The sequence below is a fragment of the Poeciliopsis prolifica genome, unplaced genomic scaffold (genome assembly GCF_027474105.1).
Source record: "Poeciliopsis prolifica strain line A6 unplaced genomic scaffold, Auburn_PproV2 SCAFFOLD001, whole genome shotgun sequence".
In the NCBI taxonomy this organism is placed as follows: Eukaryota; Metazoa; Chordata; class Actinopteri; order Cyprinodontiformes; family Poeciliidae; genus Poeciliopsis; species Poeciliopsis prolifica.
In genome coordinates, this window is record NW_026562376.1 from 13,209,805 (window position 1) to 13,229,710 (window position 19,906).

General features: G+C 36.4%; 1 protein-coding gene and 1 long non-coding RNA gene across 4 annotated transcripts in view; one reads left to right on the top strand and one right to left on the bottom strand.

Moving 5' to 3' along the window:
* Positions 1-19,906, bottom strand: part of furinb (furin (paired basic amino acid cleaving enzyme) b) — a 116,754-nt gene that overhangs the window by 20,560 nt on the left and 76,288 nt on the right. For both annotated transcript variants that reach the window (XM_055034865.1, XM_055034876.1), the window contains exons 7-8: positions 8,127-8,215; positions 2,956-3,128 (exon numbers count right to left, since the gene is read on the bottom strand). In XM_055034865.1, the coding sequence (XP_054890840.1) occupies positions 2,956-3,128; positions 8,127-8,215 (262 nt within the window). The remainder of the gene's footprint in view (positions 1-2,955; positions 3,129-8,126; positions 8,216-19,906) is intronic.
* LOC129362984 (uncharacterized) lies at positions 15,087-17,693 on the top strand. 2 transcript variants are annotated; one of them, XR_008606286.1, is made up of 4 exons: positions 15,087-15,223; positions 16,193-16,276; positions 16,851-16,941; positions 17,104-17,693. It is a non-coding gene; the product is annotated as an uncharacterized LOC129362984 (long non-coding RNA). The 2 variants fall into 2 exon arrangements; XR_008606287.1 differs by having other exon boundaries at positions 16,193-16,219.

The following is a 19,906-nucleotide window of genomic DNA, read 5'->3' on the forward strand; positions in this document are numbered from 1 at the left end:
GACCTTAAACACATTAGACCTACATCGACTTTTCTTTGGCAGAAAACCAAAGTTGCAAAGAAGAATGGACAGAAAAGTTAGTCTCAAGATGTCCACAGATAGTAGACAAACCCCAAAAGATTGGAACCTGGAATTGCAACCAAATTGCAACTTTGATGAATACAAAGGGTTCCCACACCTTTCAGATTTTTATTTGTAAAAATCCCAACTCCATTTTCTTCCCCTGCTTTATCTGCTATTTTGTGTGTGTCCATCATAATCATTATTATTTTTTTTTATCACAATACAATACAATGCGGCTGCAATGTGTAAAAATGTGAAAAATTCAAGGTGATTAAAACCTTTGCAAGGCTCTACATGTCTGCAAGATGAAGCTGCTATTTTTGGTGTCATGGTGAGCAGTGCTTTAAATAGTGTTAGTTTTCGTCTACTTAAAGAATTCAGATCATATTTGATGCTTATAACAACTATTTATGCAAACAAATACTGAACAACCTCCAAGCAGTCACCTCAATAATTAATATTTGCACAGAGCAAATTCAGAAGGAAACAGCTCGAACTACAGAATAACATTTGAGTTTTACACAAGACGGTTGCTGGTGTCAACAAATAGATTTTATTTATACGCCATGAGGTATATAAAAAAGTGACCCAACATGACTAATAGCATTTGTCTGTTTGGCCATGTTAATTATGAAATAGAGCACATGCATTTCCAAGATAAAACAGGTGGGAAAGCATGTTAAAAATGAATAAAAACAGAATGCAGTGATCTGTAAATGAATCACGTTCCTGCAATATGATGAAACATCTGTGGAGGTTTCAACTGCAGAAGCTTATTTATAATAATTAAAATTTTATGTGTGAATTCACCCTGAGCCTCCCAGAGCATGTTTACTACTGTGTTGCATCACCTCCCGTTTTAACAGCCCCTCTCTGTCTTTGGAAACTTAGCAGACCAATTGATGTATGTCACCTCCCTCTTCTGTTTGCTGCTGTCCTCGCCTCCCAACTGTGAATAATTTTGTATTTCACAATGCAAATGGAGCTGCTTGAAGGGGTATTAAGCACTAATTCTTGGATGTACTTGCCCTGGAGGATGGCTCCCTCCCTTCGGCTCGTCTTTAGTCGTGGCTGATTGGACTGCAGTTTTGGCCCGAAAGTTCAGGAGGTAAGCTAACCATCTTACCTGCTGTTCATGCATAGCCAAGCTGTCAATCAGTGGGGGCAGTGATTAATGTGAGCGGCTTGCTGACTTAATTCTAGCTTGTGCTCATAACTTCTCTTTTCTTTGTTGTGGAAGATTAAGCCTTATGATACAACTTTTCCTCATGTAAGACTTAATTACCTCATGCTTGCAATTTGTTTAAGTAGTCGAAAGAAGTGGCAGACATTATTGTTCTTGGAAGCAAAGGACCCAATTATAACAGGGTCTACACTTTCTACCCCTCGCTGTTACTTTGTTCTTCTCTATAAAGTCCAGAAGTTGAGGAGTGATAACTGCTCCTTTATGTGGATTTGGAAAGATGAATACATTTTTTTAAACCTTAAGTTATGGTTGCTTTTTAGTTGTACTGGATGAGTCAAGTACCCTTTCATGGTACCTTATTTTCTGTTGTGATGCAGCCATTTGGATACCTATTCCACAATAAGTAGACCTGTAACGGATTTTTTCCAGTATAAAGTTTCATATTTTTACAGACACAAATTTCTTACAAACAGACACACACACACACACACACACACACACACACACACACACACACACACACACACACACACACACACACACACACACACACACACACACACACACACACACACACACACACACACACACACACACACACACACACAAACATATATATACCTATATCTATAATAGATCCCTAAAATTAATATTTACTAATATAAAAAACAAGTTTTACATGCATACAGCAGGTTGGTTGGTCCCTGAAGAAAAAAAAGCGGGCAGTTTTGCATGAATATATTCAAGATCTGGCAGACATAGAAAAAGCTGTCATTATGGCAACTAGGTGCATCATTAATGCATAAAAGCAGTTTGATTGGAACAATCTATTTTTAGAGCTGCAGACATTTCTCATGCACAGTCTGCAGTCTGGAACAGTTTTTTTTCTCTCCAGATTTAAGTTTCTTTTTTCATTCTTACTCATTCCTAGTAAACAAATAAAATGAAATGCCACACTTTTCCATTTTTCTTTACGAGCTTGTAGGAAGCCTGCATGATCACATAAATACTGTTTTTCTTTATGGTTTTTCATGATATGCCCTCTCATCCTGTTTTGGGCCCGTGATAGGATGCTTTTAAGCATTTTAGCTTATTCGCAGTCCGGAACACTCATATATCTGTTCCCTTGCAAGCCAAAAGGTTTCAGTGTGCAGCAGCTTTTGATTGCAGATAAGAAAGCTTTTCATTAAAACTCTTGTGAAACTGTTGATTGTAAGCAACAATATAGGATTCATGTTTCCTCTTATGGCAGAGTTTCAAGTTACCTGTGTGGATGCGGTAATGATCTGTGTTCGCTGACACAGTTTTTCTGAAGTGTTTGTTAAACAATGCAGTGATTTCATCTTCAGAATTGTGTCAGAATCTGATGTAATGTTGAGCAAGAGCCAGAACTCCGGTCTCAATCAGTTCTCTGAATCTCTGAATAGTTCATATTCCTTGCTATTTTATGTTTCAGATATTCATCTTCATTTAGTAAATGAAACTCATTAAACATCTATCACTTAAAAATTCAATCTTCTGTGATCCACTTTTATACCCAATTAAGTTACTTACCCATTTGTTGCAGAACTTCAAATTCAACTTGAGATGTTTTACAATCTGCAGCTTCAGTTTTTTGTAAAATTTGTAGCTGGAATTGAATCTAAAATATTTTAAGCTATTTTAGAAATTATCTTTACAGTGTCACAAGTTATGTTCAAACCAACCTTGGTTATGCCTTGAAGGAAAGCCTCCATTGCCAGTTTGGCAGGGCCATCCAATGACTTGCCATCATCCTCCGGGCCCCAGCTGGCACTGTAGATGTGGATATGCTGAGGGTTAAGGCTTAGGGAATGAGCCTCCACCACATCTGTCACTTCCCCATCCAACATACGAACTCCTGTGGAAAAAAAAAAGAAAAAGAAAAACAGAAAATGTCCTGCAGGTAAGGTGATGTTTCTTAACTATGTAGACAAGGTTGTACCTTTTCTACAGTTAAGAAAAAGCATAAATTAAGTTTTATGCTAAGTCATCCATGCAAAACCCTAAGAGATACTTTGACTATGGATATTCTTTAGATGTCCACGTCCAATCTTTTGTTTTTCAAAGTTCAGTGATATTATTCATGATCAGAGTTAGACATTTTTATTGATGCATTTATTTCTTGGAGACTTGATAAATTCATCTGTCTTATCAAATTAGACAATTAGCAGGCTGCTCAAAATGCTGCGGTGATATTTTCACCTACCATCTCTCAAGTCACACTGCTTCCTGTCCAGCTATCCTGGCTACATGCATTTCAGAGTACAGTATTACAAGATCTTGGTGCTTCCTTATGAATTTCTAATTTGACAAGCATTGGCATGCATCTCAGAAGCCTTAAATCAGTATGCATCTAGCATGTCAGTGAGCAATTTGTTATGAGGGTCTGCTGGTTATGTTACATACAAGGCCGAGAACTAAAAGTGACATAGTCCAGGCAGCAATAGCCCAAGGAGTTAAGTCCTTGGGCTTAACTTCTTGGGCTTAAATGCTACAAAAATACACCATATTTCAAAATTGCTGAACTATTTATTATTTACTGATGTATCAAATTTCAAGACATTTTTGCAGCTCCTTCTTTCTGTAATAGAACAAGAGAGAACAAAACTTTCAGCAAATATCAGGAAGGTTACAACTTGCTTTGTTTCATCTTCTTAAATTTTCAACATCTGTCATAAAACTTGCCAGGAAGTTGAGGAAGTTTTTTTTTTTAAATCTCAGAAGCAAGGTAAAGATCTACATTTTCCAGGAAAAACATACAGACTGTGCTGCCCCACTAATGTTATGTATCCTAGCTGTGCTAATTGTTAATAGAAGATGGCTGAAAATGTCAACTCCATAATATTTGTATTTATTTTAAGGCATTTGTAAAACCTTGTTTTACACTAGTTACTTTCTCATAAATACAGTATGATAAATAATTCATGAATGCTCATTGGAGGAAACTAAAATTTATATTTCATTGGTCTTCATATTTTTTAATATTAGAATTTTTAAAGAGGAATATAAACTGTCAAAACAAAGCCAGTGTATGCTTTGCAAAATTTTAAATTGGACACAAAATTCTGGTCGCTGCATCTCTACCAACAACAGGAAACAAAAGAATCCAACCACTGAGGTTTTAATGATTTAGCGCACAAGGCTTTCTGAGGAATACTAACCGAATTTTATCCTCAAACAACAATCCAGCTGTTAAACCAAGGACAGCTGTTTCGTCCTACTTAAAAGAAGATACAGTAATATAGGAAGGATAAGAAGACAAATCTGACACTGCTGACAAAAGAACCACAGAGAAACAAGCCAAACCTCCAACGGACCAACTTGTCCACAGGGTAGCACTAAATGTCACTTTTCATCATACCTGAACACGTTCTGTGCCTTTGAAGTTCACAGCCTCAGATCACTCCTCAGAACATTAACAGCTGTAGAAAGCCATGAAATGCACCACCCTCAAATAAGGTCCATTACCGGCTTGGGGCTCATGGACATCAGAAGCAACATTATGAGTGACGACGTTCACATTAGAGATTTTAGATAAAGTAAGCTGGTGGAGAGGCAGACAAGGCAGTAATCACTCTACAGGGGTGTAATGTGAGTTTGAACGCTAAAGAATAAGTAAGAAACAGAAATGGGTGACATAAAGCACATTGTTTGCTTTGTAATGATTATGCAAGAGTGTTACTGCAAAGTAATGATGATTACTGTCGTAACAATTGCCATCAATATCCTGCAGCTTTACAACACCTTCTCCAGGCGCTGCTGTTCAAGTCCTCTGCAGCTACGCTGAGTCACAGGTATCAAGGAAGGGTGAAGTGAATGCGTACGTGCGTGTGTCCGTGTGTGTGTGTATGTGCAAATGTAAGGCAAATAAGGACAGAAGGAAGGAGATGCAGAGTAAGTCAAGTAGAGTCAACTGCACAGTTTTTGGCCCAAATCACTTATCATCATTATTTCTTAAGGGCACACAGACACATTTGAATACTTGGGCAAACCCAAATGCTTCTCTCACAGGTACACACCCGTACACACCATAAGTGTCTGGGAGGAAATTGTGGTTGTTCATAAACAATTCACTGACCCTGTGACGTGAACAGATTCACCGAGAAGTAATTTATGAGATCAGGGCTAATGCCTGGTTCTGTCGGGAGATGAATGGTAATGAAGACAAAGAAGGGGAGTTATGAGTAACATCTGTGAGCGGGACTGCTCAGAGCTGCACAGGCTCCACTGAGTCTTGTTGGCTGCCATTTCGGCAGTGACAGATTGCTTCATGACAAAAGTTACTAAAAGCCTCCTTGGAATACTCCATCAAGTGTAAAAATGTTCAGGAAACAAAGCAAACAAAGATAAATGTTTAATTTGTGATTGACATATCATCTCTCTTAACACAGATTGTTCCATGCTGGCAGGTTTATTGCATTTTGAATAAGCGCCTTCACTAAAAGTTTGAGCAGCTTCTGAGGCGGGTGATTTACAGCCAGATGTCCGCTGCACTGTGAATTCATTTTTCTTGACATCAGCCACAATTTAAGATACACACTGATCTGTGGGGAACTCAGCTAAACTCTTTGAAAATTGAATTAACCATTTATCTACTTAATAAAGAAAGGCATGACATTTGATCCAAAGACAAATACAGTGTTGTGGTTTTTTTTTGGTTGCCCATAAAAGTTTATAAACAATACGTATGAACAATATGTTTGACATAAATGCAATAAAATAAACAACACAAGTTTGGTGATCAACAAATACAATCAGACAGAAACTACAGCAGAAACTCATCAGGCTGAGAATTTTATTTGCAGCATCAGTGAAGTCATGATCTATTTAATCAACAAACAACTGCGGCATCTCATGATTCGCTGGGCTTCTCCATGGTAATGGTTTAAGCAATATTCATTGCATCCCACTGCCTCGCTCTGAGGTGCAGTCACACTTCAACTGCTGAAAAATACAATCACCCAGTCAGTACTCGGCTTCCTATGGCGCATAAAGTCACATTAAAGATACCAGCTATAAATGCTACCACTGTGTCGTTAATAAAACCTGAAGAGAGGGAGCTGACTGTGAAACTGTGGTTATACCTAAAGCATTAGACACCAACCAAGACATCCCTATCTCTGTGAATTAATGTAAGCCTTAGTGTGCACCTCATCTTTAATTAAATTATAGAAACCTCATTTAATGTAATAATACACTTGTTACTTATGCTGATTAAATACAGTACCCACCATGCTTATTGGCAACCATGGTGAAGGTGTGTAAAGAGGCTTAAAATATATTCCACAGTTATTGCATTGGGATAATCTCACATTGTAAAAATGTGAAGAAAATAATGTCTGTGCATTTATTCAATAAGTACAAATATATGCTTATACCAGAGTTGTATTTAATGGCTGATGTAAGCCTTAATGTAACAATTTCTAAAATTTGTTCAGCATAAATCTACCGGATTTATGCTTAATAAATATTTGGGAGGCTCGCCAGAAGAAAACATTTCATGTTCAACATTGTAAATGTAAAAGAGATTTTAAAGTTCACTCCGTCTTACTTGGTTAAATAAAGTAGTACAAATGTAAACATAAGAGGGTTGTTAAATGCAACTGAGACCTCAACTGGAGCGAGTGCTGGGCAAGAGAAAATCTTGATAATATTTTGAAAAACAGAAAATTTCAAAAACAATCATGAAAGCGGATTGTAAAATTCAGTGAGACAGATGACAGATATGGCCTGAACAGGAAGAATCTGCGGCCACCATTACTTTACAAGATGGAGAAGATGTTGCCAACAATAGTATGAACTAGATTTGTTATCATCACCTTCTGTCCTTATTTATACTTTGACAATACTGCAAAAAGAAAGTTTCAATGCTAATCCATAATATGCTGCAATTCTTAAGCTAATTCACTGTTTAGTTTAAGACAATTTAAATTAAGAATTTTTCTTACAGTCACAGAAAAAAGATCTTGAACAAAAACACCACTGACTACAGGGATAATTTGGCAACAACAGAAGACTATTAAAGGACCAGGATGGACTGTGTTGCACAGACTTTTGTCTCAGACGCTAACTGCATATTCACTGGTGACAGACGAAACAACCGCTCTGTCTTCCTAGACTGCCAAGAACAATCATAAAGAAGTCAGCACTTCTTTTTAGCACACTTTGGAAAAACTTTGTATTTTTGTCAAATTCTGCAATGGAGATTCATAATCATTACACTCTGCTATTTTGTTATGATAATGACCTCTGTTTCAACTCCAAAAATAATTGATAAAAATATAAATTTATGTCAACAGAAAAGGTGACATTCTTTCTGATTTTGACAAAGTCCTAAAAACAGGTAAAATTTCATGAGGACTGATTTAGAGAGAGAGAATCATCATGTATTTTATCATCCTTATTCCTGCTCATCTTTTACTGTTTGCATCTGTGTATTTCCATTTGCCACCTACCTGCCTGTGGATTCACTGAAATCCCCCCATGGAGGGACGAAAAGAGGTTGGTTATTTGCTGTTGCATCGATTCTTTTCTTATGAATAATAGATTTTTTTACAGTGACAAACAGTGCAGGTGGGTTTGGAGTAAAACAAAGGATAAAAACTCATGCCCACCATTAAGCACAGTGAAGGATGGGTGATGCTCCGACCATAGACGTGAATAAACAGATGCCTCATTGAATACTAGTTCCTACATTATGTTGCTGACATCTTGGTTGTGGATGTGATGGATAATTTGTCTTGTATCTGTAGCTTCAGCTTGTGTGTGTGCTGTTATTCTGCTGAAATAATAAAAAAAAGGACTTGTTTTAAAGTCTTACGTGTGACTACTGTTAAAATGAATTCCTCTCACTCACCTCCAATTTTTGCGTTAAAGGCCACACCTGTGCCACATATTCCGTTGTTGGCTATAGCTGCGACTTCGCCTGCACAACGAGTTCCATGTCTGTAAAAGGAAAAAGGAAGATTTCCATTACAAGATATGAACTAAAGGAAGACAATAAAAAAAACTCTCATATTACTGCTAGATACAGTTCACAACAAAGGATCTTTCTAAGTCCCTGAACTGTGCAAAGCCTTTCAAGAAAAGTGCAAAAAGGAAAACTTCGCTAGATTAAAGACAAACACTGACCCATCGGTTCTTTTGTAGCTGCAGAGCTTTTGTTATTTTAGCAATAACAACACAAAGAGCTTCGACTTTTATAAAGAACATCACAAGTAATTTGAAGCGTAAAGGCAGCAAGATTTTTTTTCTTTATCCAAGACAAAGAAGACAACAAGAAAGAGTCTTATTGTACTGTTGCACAGCATTAAACTTAAAACTTGCACTGAAGTTGTACTGCATGCATAATCCTCAACAAGTGCACATAGAACCATCATCATTCTTCAATCAACTTGCAACATAAGATTTCTCATTGCTTAATGAGTTGCAGAAGTGGTATGTATTATAATCTTGCTCTGCTACATTTTCAAATACTTTAGTTGCTCTAACAGCTTAAGTTTTTACAGAGTTGATCTGCATATACAAACTTTTAGTTCAGCGTGTGGTGACAAGTGAGCAGAAGAAATGGGTGAATGACACCAAAGGAGTTGTCAAAAAATGCAAAAACTGTGAATAATGGATTTTGAATTTGAGTGACATACTTTCTACGTTTCAACTTTCAAACCAACCCACAGGTTTTAAACTGTGTAGTTAAACTGTGTAGTTTAAAACCTGTGGGATGCAATTTTATTGGTGACTGGTTACTTTATGAGAGAAATCAAAATGTGAGATCTACAGTAAGTACTTGTCAAACATCACAAAGATTAAATATTTAGCAATTTTCTGTTAAACACGAGCAGTTCAGGGAGTTTGTCTTTCAATTTCTAGAAGAAAATATCGGAAATCATTTTCTCCATTATGAGGGTTTATGGAGGAATCCTTTTCCAATCAAATAGAACGTTGGGCAAACACACAAAGAGCTGTCAAAAACTACCTAGACTCTTGGCAGAAGCTGGCCACAGGCCATCCAAAATGAAATATTTATTACTGGTGAAGTTGAATTATTCACAGACCTTCATTAAATCTTTCAACCATGAGCTGTAAAGATCAGGCAGGTTTCCAGGACAGAATCCTCTAGCTGTCAGATTCGCCAACAGTTCACAAACAAAATAACAACACTGCCTTTAAAGTTTTTGCTGAAAGCTGTGATGAGTTTACGCCCTTCCATATTTTTGAGTGGGATAAAAGTGACAGTATCTGATTAAAAAGAGGGTGTCACGTCCTTTTATCAAAGATGTGCTCTGTGAATGTTGTTTGAACAAAGCTAATTACATTAGCAGTACATTTCAAGATGAGCCAAGAAAATTACCTCCATATTAGATGAGCCAAAGAACATCACCTCGCCTTTTGTTCTGCCAGCCTCCCTGATGATAAGGCAGAGGACAAAGTCTTTTCTCAGGGTCGGTGCCCAGCTACACCTCCAGCTGGAATCCTGATTAGACTGTATGGCTCGGTGATGTATAATGAACTTCTGAACTCAAAATCCTTTAACCACATAATTTACTGCTTTATTCTACCGCTTGGGTTTTGTTGAAAACCCAAGAAAAAAAATGTGTGGAAGAAGTAAAATCTTTCTGCACTATAATTTAAAATGTCATCTGAGTTGTCAATAAGCAGAAGCGTTAAAGTGACTTTAAAAACAAGCAATCAATGTGCATGACGAGGCTTATTTGCTACTGACATATATGGCCCTACTCATTGAACTCTGGACATATGACAAAGTGTAATACATCATGAATGCAATTAGAAGCTGATTATTCTCAAACAGAGGTTAAACGTTTCACTATAAGCTATTTCAAACTGCATTAATATCAGCACATGATAGAGAGTTGACATCTAAACTGAGAACAATCTTTGTTCCCATGAGCGATACATGTTAGATGGGGAAGACAGTTAACTAGAAATGAGCAAATGTTTTCAGTGAGTGAAAAAAAGAAGGTGGAGAATGTCGATTTTAGTGAAAAAGTCTCCAGAATGGGTCTTTTAAGGTCAGGGCATATCTGTGTGTATGGGAAGTGACAATCAGAGGTCTCAGAGGATACCCGCCTCTTTCCTGTTCAATCAGAGACAGAGGCATGCCTACTCACCAGATTTAGACACATGGTGGTGGGCTTGATAAATGCCTACAATCCTTACAAATAAATCTACAAAAATTGGACGTCTTAGGTGCTGTGGTGGCGCAGGGGCAAAGCACAACCCCCTTAGTCCTCGTGCCAGTGGTCGCAGGTTCGATTTCCCCCTCTCTCATAACCCTCTTTTGCCAAACTACTTTCAAATAAAGGCCACTAGAGCCAATAAAGTCTTAAAAAAAGATTTTAAAAAATGGATATGTTATATGCAAAGATGTGCATAGTGGGTGGTGAATTACGCTTTTCTACAATTTGAAATTTCTACAACTTTTTTTTCTCCATAGAAAAAGCATGAACAGAAAAACTTTGTCAGTGGTGGAGTGTATTGATAACAATATTTCTAAACAGAATTCTAATCTGCTGTCACATTTTTTCTGGCCTGTGCATATGTTATTTGCTTACTTACAATTTACATTAAAGTCAAGTCGACTTCAAATTTTCTAGGGGGATGAAGCATGTAGAATTTAAAGTTCTACTCAATAAGTAGAACATTTTTTTCATTTTTTTAAAAGGAAAAAAGAAATTCTCATTTCTCATTAACATGTGCAATACAATCATCAAAATGTAATCAACATAACATGATCCAGCCATTGTAACGTCTTTTATAGTAGATGACAACATAAAGTAATTTGGGGATTCTGCAGCATTTGTTGTATACCTGCATTTTGCTGGAGAGATATTAACTTACTGCTTCATATTCTTGTGTGTCATTGGGATCCAATGTCATCATGGGGTTAATAGATTTTGTTCTTCCCATTAAGCATGTGTGTACTAAAACCAAGCAGTGCAATACTGCTAAACATTGTTTTTTGCCTTTATGAAGAGGTACAGTTTCTATTTATACATTTGTTGTTTGAAAAAGGACAAGTGAAAACTAAGATGTTCTATGTTTATGTGCAGCATAATTGATTTATTTGCAGCTTACGAATACAAAATGAGTGTAAAAATCAGCTTCGACTTCAAATAATCTCACATTGTTTAACTATTATTTAGCAAAGGCCAGAGAGCTTTCAGTGATGGTCAAAATAAGATCTACCACGGAGTGCTTGGCTATGTCTTAAAATCCTGTGAATTAAGGACCAAATCTAAGAGACTATATTCAGTTAAGCACAAAAATATTTTCTCCATTGAGATATTCAGATTCTTTTTTTCATTTAATGAAAAAATTGATTCTGATAGAAAATGAGGCAAACATTTCTGTTCCATTTGTTTTCTATAAAAAGCAGAGAATTATTTACATCCTTCCCAATAATCAGCACAAAAAATCTATCAGGATTACACAAATCAATCCCTTCTTATATTTACTGGTTTTTCATGTTTCCATCAATAGTTTCATGATCAATTCATGGTTCCTCTGCACTATATTGGGCCATCCCAAAATGCTGTGGGCTTAACTGTTTAACACATATTTTCTCCATTGCCAAATATTTTTAGCAAGTGCTAATAAAACATTGCAGGAATGACCTCCATGCCTCTATACACTTCTCATAAGGTCTACCAATAAAAGCACAGTTATTGGTCATTGGGGAGTTGAGTTATTTGCCTGCCGGGAGGAGGCAGAGTTGATATTCACACGTTGTTGAGCCATTAACCAGATCCAAGAATGAAAGAACCAAAACAGACATTCAAAGTATGTAAACTGGTGCAATAAAACATTGATTTTTGGGTGTCAAGTTTGACAAGGAGCTGATAAATACTATGGATTTGATAAAAAAAAAAGGAGCAGCAGGCTGTATTTCCTCAGTTGTAAGAAGGAACCATCTCTCTAGGAAGCTGTCGAGGGCATTCTATCATAGCTCTATTGAAAGTGTGCTCACATACTGTGACACCTCTCAGAAAATTATTGGCTGTTCTGTTCCCACCTTGGAAACATTTTAGATATACTACTATCTTTCTGAAGCAGAAAACGCACTTAAAGATCAGACACACTGATTTTAAGAAGCACTTAAAAATATATTTTTAATCCAAAGAGAAGAACAAAAAAATTGAATGTTCCTGCACATTACCCCAGACTACAGATGTAGTCCAGCAAGGGTGACGGATTGCTCATATTAAAACCTTTTCTCATCAGGGGGTACAACACTGTGATCACAAAGGACTGCTCACAAGTATTTTGTTTTAAGTCTATGCATTTTTTATTATTAATGGTAAATTCAACCTTGTTACCTGGTATTCAGCATATTTTTGATCAAGCCCATATTTCTGTGTAAAAATATATATTGATGATGATTGAGCGATCTAAGCTGCTTAAATGAATCAAATTTTCAATAATATTCTAATTTATTAAATACAACTGCATATTTTATTAGTTGGATCGACTTCAATGAGACAAAAAAATTGTTTATTCTTAGTGTCTGAGGTATGAAAGCTTACTGAGAACTCTGGACATTTTATTTCATTACCACTGAATAATGGTAATGAAAGAAAAGAGCCAGAAAAATGTGGGCTAATTATAAAAGATAATATCATTCCAATTTTCAGCAATAGCACAGCAATTATGAATATTCTTGATGGTCATGCAGTCACAGACTTCATCCCGATACACACACAGTAAAAAAAAACTGTGAATCATAGATACTTCATTTACTAGATTTGACTTGATGTTTTACTAAAAATTGCTTCTTCATGTTGATAAAATATATTCTTAGGTGCACCAGAGTACGTCACAGTTACAGGAGCTTAAAATGCTCTAAGATTAAATATCTCCATATTCATTGTTTTATCCACAACGCCACAAAAAAGGCTTTGTGCTTCAGCCAGCACATATCGTCAGACCAAGGAGCCACAGATGTCATGCCAAGTGGAGGATACAGTCAGGACCAGCAGCTTAAACATGAAGCCAGAGGCCTGAGAAGAAATGTACAGGAAAAGACCCACACATCAATATTCATCCATTTTGTGTATTATCATAGTGTTTACACACATGTGCGTATGCGTGTGTGAGAGTCATTGAGCTGCACTGAATTCAGCGAAAACAGCCAGACAGCTTTATTTATCCTGGAAGGCAAAGACATGCCAGAGCAGACAAAGGCGTTTATGATAGAGCCACAATTTATTTCTTTGAAATGTCCGTGAAATTAAATGGTTTTCAGGACACTTTTTTAATGCATCCACTATGCATCCATTTAAAAAAAAGGTGTCAAAGGAATGAAGGAAAGCATAAGTTTAGAATGACTATGTTTAATTTCGGACAACAGACGTGGCAAGAAAACAAAACACTTCATCATCATTGTAGAGTAAGACAACTACAGTAAACAAATCATTAATATGTGAACTGTCTGCTTGCAAAAGCTAAATAGATTTACCTAGTGGAATAAAGACTTATCAGAAAGTTTAGAATAAAGGCTGCTGAACTATTCACACAGCCAATGTGACCTTCCTTATCTTATAAATAGGAGTAAAAGTGACAGAGTGAGGTAATGCCTTTATCTCTCCTCACCAGGACACCCCACAATATTCAGCGAAGTCATTTACTGGCCACATTAATCAGGGATGGAGACACATCAGACGGAAAGAAAATCACTCCTGACATGATATAAAGTGACCACACACAACAGAGACAGAAAACAAAAAGAAACTACTCAGTCTAATAACGGAAGCGGATCGATTCAATATTTATATTCTCATAGCATTCTCCTTAACAAAAAAATGGCGGAGATTGAATTTCTTTTGATCTTGTTAACATCACACTGTAAAAAAGGAACCTCAGGGGTTATCACATTAACAAAAGAATATCATGTACTGTTAACTAAATAATTGCATGTTTGAGCCAAAAACATGATACAATCATGTTGCATAAACAAGATATTCCACAACTTCAACGTTTATAAAATTGAATCATGTTGAGCGAACATGATTCATTATAGTCAGACCGATCCTATGCTGAAGACCACGAGTGAGATCACGCGATATCACGCAAGTTCACGCAAGATTACGGGAAATCACGGGATATCACGCGAGAATACGCGAGACAATCGGTTTTTTCTCGCAAATGGAATAAAATGTATTCAAGGTGAGATAACGTGATTCAATTACGTCAGCTAGATCTTCCGCCAAAAAAAAAAGAACGTCGGGGCGTATTACATTAACAAAAAAATATAATGTACCTTTCACACAAATAATGTTGGGTTTGAAGCGAAAACGTGATAAAATCATGTTGGATAAACAAGATATTCCACGACTTCACATTTATAAAATTGAATCATGTTGAGCTAACATGATTCATTATAGTTAGACTGATATTGTGCTGACGACAACGAGTGAGATCACGGGATATCACGCGAGAACACGCGAGACAATCGGTTTTTTCTCTCAACTGAACTAACGTGATTGAATGACGTTATCTCAACTTGAATACATCTAATTCCTCAAGCTCCCAGGCCTCTACCAGAGGCCTGGGAGCTTGAGGGTCCTGCGCAGTATCTTGGCTGTGCCAAGATATATATATATATATATATATATATATATATATATTATATATATATATATATATATATATATATATATATATATATATATATTTTTTAAACATATATATATATATATATATATGTTTTTTTTATTTTATTTTATTCAATATCAATATTTGTCAAAGTTAATCTAATAAAAAAAAACAGTGACGTCAGTTCCAAAGCGCTATTGTCAGACTCATCTCCCGCTGAAGAGGATCCAGCGACATCAAGAGATTACGGAAAATCACGCGAGATAACTGGCTCGCACCTTGTTGGGTTTTTTCAAGGGCAGAGGGGAGATTCCTGGCGTGCATCTACTTAATTTGAAGAAGGTAAGAGTCAAACTATTTTCATCTAAATCCATATAAAAATATGTAACTTAAAATTTCTCTACCATTTGCACCATTTTCTACTTGTTCCATACTTGTGTCACATTATTTCATGTTCTGTAGATTAAGTCGGTTAGGTTAAGGCAGATAGCTTTTTGTTTACATTTATCGCCGCACCATGTTAGGTACATTCTGTGCGAAAAAACTCTGCAGAGCCATATGTAGTGTAAGGGTCACAAAGCTGCTGCCAGAGACACAAATGGACCCCGGAAATGTCACAGTTTTGCTCCTCCTGAGCTCCCTGGAGGTTTAGTGGATTTTAACACACAGATCTAACATCAGTCTATTTCTAACTATTTTAATTCTATTTCAGTAATGTTACTATGGAGGTAAATGTAGATACACACACACACACACTTTGGTACCTTTCTATCATCATCGAGATTCTTAATTAATTATGGTAATAAAAAGTCCTACATTTCAGTCGGTGAAACCTGCAGAAAGCATTGCTTTCTGAGCTTTGTTAAATGTTCCTAAAATACCTGTTAGTTATGGATTTCTAGTATATTTTTGTCAGGCTAAAACTCTCAATGGATTATCCATTATTACAGACTTGAGCTTTCTATTTTTTTTCTTTAAAATACATATTCCTCTGCTGTAAAGATGTTGGGGTTTTTTGGACTCTTCTTTGTTGTCCCCAAATAATTGTAGCTCAGAAACAATATTGAAGTTCATTGGTTTAATTTTGAAATGTTGATGTTTTTTGTGTTGATTGATTGTGCTCATTTTGACCTTTGTTACTATTGCTTTCTACCATGTTCAATTCACCATTGTTCTGCACATATGTGCTTGCATACAAGTGTCCAGTGGTTATATTCATGAGGCATTCAAGGGACTTGTACTAAAAGATACAACTCAGTTCAGTATGAATTGCATATTTTAATGGCTGAAAATATATCTGATCTCTTTCAGAACATCACCTGTCTGTAATCCACCTGCGTAAGTACTGGTCAAGGGGCTCATCGGCTATCAAGTTATAGATTTCAGTGGCTAATAGTAAGTTTTGCCAGATCTAAAGTGACTGAATGTAGTGTTAGAGAGCTTATAGAGCTAGAGTTCAGCTAAACATTTATTTGGCCAGTCTGTTTTATTTGTCTTTATTTGCGTGGGGATGTGGAAATGTAAGGAGTGTAGTCTCTCTCTGTCTCGTAGATATGACCTGTTAAAACATTTTACACTTAAACACCGGCATATGCGACGTTATCCATGCCCACACATAGACTGTCCATGTACTTGTAAGACATGGAATGCTTTGCATATTCATTTAAGTAGAAGGATATAGACTGTGTTGACCATTCTGTACTTTTCACATATTTCTTTGGTGATATATTCATGTCTTTATTTAAACCTCTAACAGCTTCAGTTAGATGTTTAATGAGATGTTAAACTCCATTTTAGTCATGGCATAATGAAGGGATACTAACAATTTTAAATATCTTTCAAATAGACTGCAAGCCACTGATCACTTTTGTTGTCACTTCCTTTGAATGTAGCTATGTTTTCAAGTGTGTGAACCTATACTGCTGGAGTTTGGAGATTGTTCTCATTGTTTTTTGATCTGCATATTTAGGAAGACACTGCTGAGGTCAGACGAGAGTGCATCCTCAAATGTCTGTGTGTACCTAAATGAAGATCCAGAGAAGCTGGTGAGGGAGTACATGGTATGTTAAATTCTCTTTGTGTTTACAATAGAACTCCTAAGAGTTGTTAAAATACTTTCACCAACTAAGGTCCATGAGTGACTCAATCAATGTCAATCTTAATTTATTTATTTAATTACATGTGAATTGTCTCTCCCCAATACCCTTCCCTAACTCCCTTAGGACGTTGATGAATGCGCAGAAATGGCCAAAGCCGAGGCTGTCCTCGGAATCGTCATTTGAGCAGAGGGTGCAGAGGCTGCCGATGCACATCTGGATGTTGGGATTGTCCTGGAGGAGGTGGAAGTTATGAACAGCTTGGGCAGTGTATCTTCTGCAATAGTGATGCTGCTGGGACTAATCTATGCACTAAACTTGAGCTACCCTCAAGTTTAGTGCGTTCAGCACTCAACTTGCTCAGTAACTCAAGCATACCTTTGAAGTAATACAGAAAATAATAATGAAATTGGATGGAAAGAACTTATCAAAGAAAGCACAAGTTCTCAATATGAAACTCACCGCTAAGTTGAGTAAAGTTTCATATGGAAAATGAGTGTTTAAAGTCTGCAGTAGAAAAGATTTATATTGTTACGGTTCTCTAAGTTGAGCAACTATACTGACATGTTTTATGTTGTAAAGAATTGGCTGGGAAATGAAACTGTAACCTTTTTGTAGTTGTTTTTTTTATTTCAATGTCCAACTCAGCTGTGTTTTGTGCTGTGTAAAAAAACGATGTATAACAATTCTGAAAATACAATTGTGTTGTACCTTTTCTAATTGTTGAGTGTTCTTCCTACACTTTCACCTAGTGCTATCTTAAAATGCTTGATTAACGCTTGAAAATATGTCTTTGAATTAACGTCATAAAATAATGGAAAGGATTTCCACACGATTAACTAGCTGTCTTTTAGCATGAAGCATATTTGTTGAGCTAACTTGCTTTTAGTGAGTTGGACCTACTGAATCAGGTAGTGTGAAGGTACCACTGTAAAATAAGGTGGTTTCAACTAGATTTACATTCATCTTAATGAAGTTACATCAATGATTTGGTCCTAAACATTGCAGATTAGTTGGGCGGGCTGTATTGCACTACACTGGGTCACGCTATAGTAACTGAGTTAAAGGAACCTTTAAAACATATGTTGAGTCAACACATTTCATTTGAATTTGAATAACCTTAATGAATGGAGTTGAGCCAACTCATTTGATTTACAATCATCCATTGCCTTACCATAATTCTGGTTAAGCCAACATATTTGGTTTAAATTAGAACAACCTTAATGAATTATGTTTTGCCAACTCATTTTATTTATATAAGAATAACCACAATATATTACGTTGAGCCAACATGTTTGATTTAGAATCACCCATTGAATCACCATTGTAACAAGTTGAGCCAACACATTTGCTTTACATTGGAATAATCTTAATAAATTAGGTTGACCTAACACATTTGCTTAAATAGGAGTAACACAAGTACATGGTGCTGAAATAAAGCAAAGTAATCAGGTGGAAATCCTTTCCATAATTTTTTTATGTTCATCCAATGACTTATTTTTTTCAGTGCAGAAATGTGACCTGCATCTCGAGTAGATCACTTTAATACCTTGTTCAGATCGAGAAGTCAGTGGATTACCTTAAATACAGGTGTGAACACACTAAATATTACTGGAGGATGCATTTACTTTTGACCGGGCCGATCCTGCCACATCAGTAGGGGGTCTGCAACACAATCAGCTACATTCTCAGAACACTGTGAATGGAAATACCCACTTGGTCATCCTGATGTGCGATCTACAAACCTGGCGTAAGGCCACACACCAGCTGCATAGTTCCCACAAGAAAGAAATCTTTAGAAAGCAGGGCTCAGATCAATTTGATATGACCTATTCATTATTATGCTAATTTCTCCAGCTACTGAGAACAAAGCAGCTGTGATTGGAGCCCCAAAGACATGATCAGTCCTTGTGGTCCTCAGACTTACCCTTTAACTCACCCCCAATGTTAAGTCACTGCAAATATTTCTGTTTTGCAAAGCGGGTGTGTCAGTGCAATACAGCATAACTAAACGGGGTGCATTGGAGCCTGAAGCTAATTTGTTGTTTCACATTAAAAAGGGCACACATATTATGAACACAATGTACTCCAGAAAATGGAGATGCAATTCAGATGGAACTTCAAAACTGATTCTGAACTCAAGCTGGAGTTTAAAAGCTTCAGCTTTTGACCTCTGCAAAGATAATTATTGTTACTCCAGTAAGAGTAACACACTGTTTTCCATCTAAGTATATCAAAAACATGTTAATTAAATGTGATGAAATAGGGCACATTTTGTCAAAAATCAAGTCTTATTAGAGGTATGTTTCACCTCTGCTTTGGGTTAAAAGGTGCAGAGTTCAGCATTTAACTGCATGTAAGTGAAGAATGCTATAGTTGTCACTATACAGAGTTGTAATTTAACTAATTGAAAATAGTTAAGTTCAGCTAATTCACCTAAATTAGTTAAAATTAAAGTCAGGTTCCCAATAGTTACAGCTGCTTCAATCTTCATTGGTGCAGACAGAACTTAATAGTATCATTGTTTGGTATTTGCTGCAAGATTTTAGTAGCAGTTAAGGACAATCTATTTCAGTAGTGCGTATTTGCAGAATATACGGCATCCCTGAGTTGTAATTCTCGCGCCTTGGAGTTTTTAGTCAAGTTCAGAAAAATCACATCTAATTATTTCATGCTTCTTTTTTCTATCATATATGTGTTCAATAAATGAGCTTAAAAATGTCTGTAAGAAGTTCTACAATAGTTTCCATCTTGTTTAATCTGAGACACATAAATGCTTAAATAAGAAAGCCAAGACACGAGATGCACTATTATGTCAATTAAACATCAGTAGACTTGTTCTTGTCCAATGCTTTTGCTCAGCTGACAGCTAACAATGTGACAAAGTGTTTATTTGCATAGAGAGTAACATGTCACAGATGGTGATGCA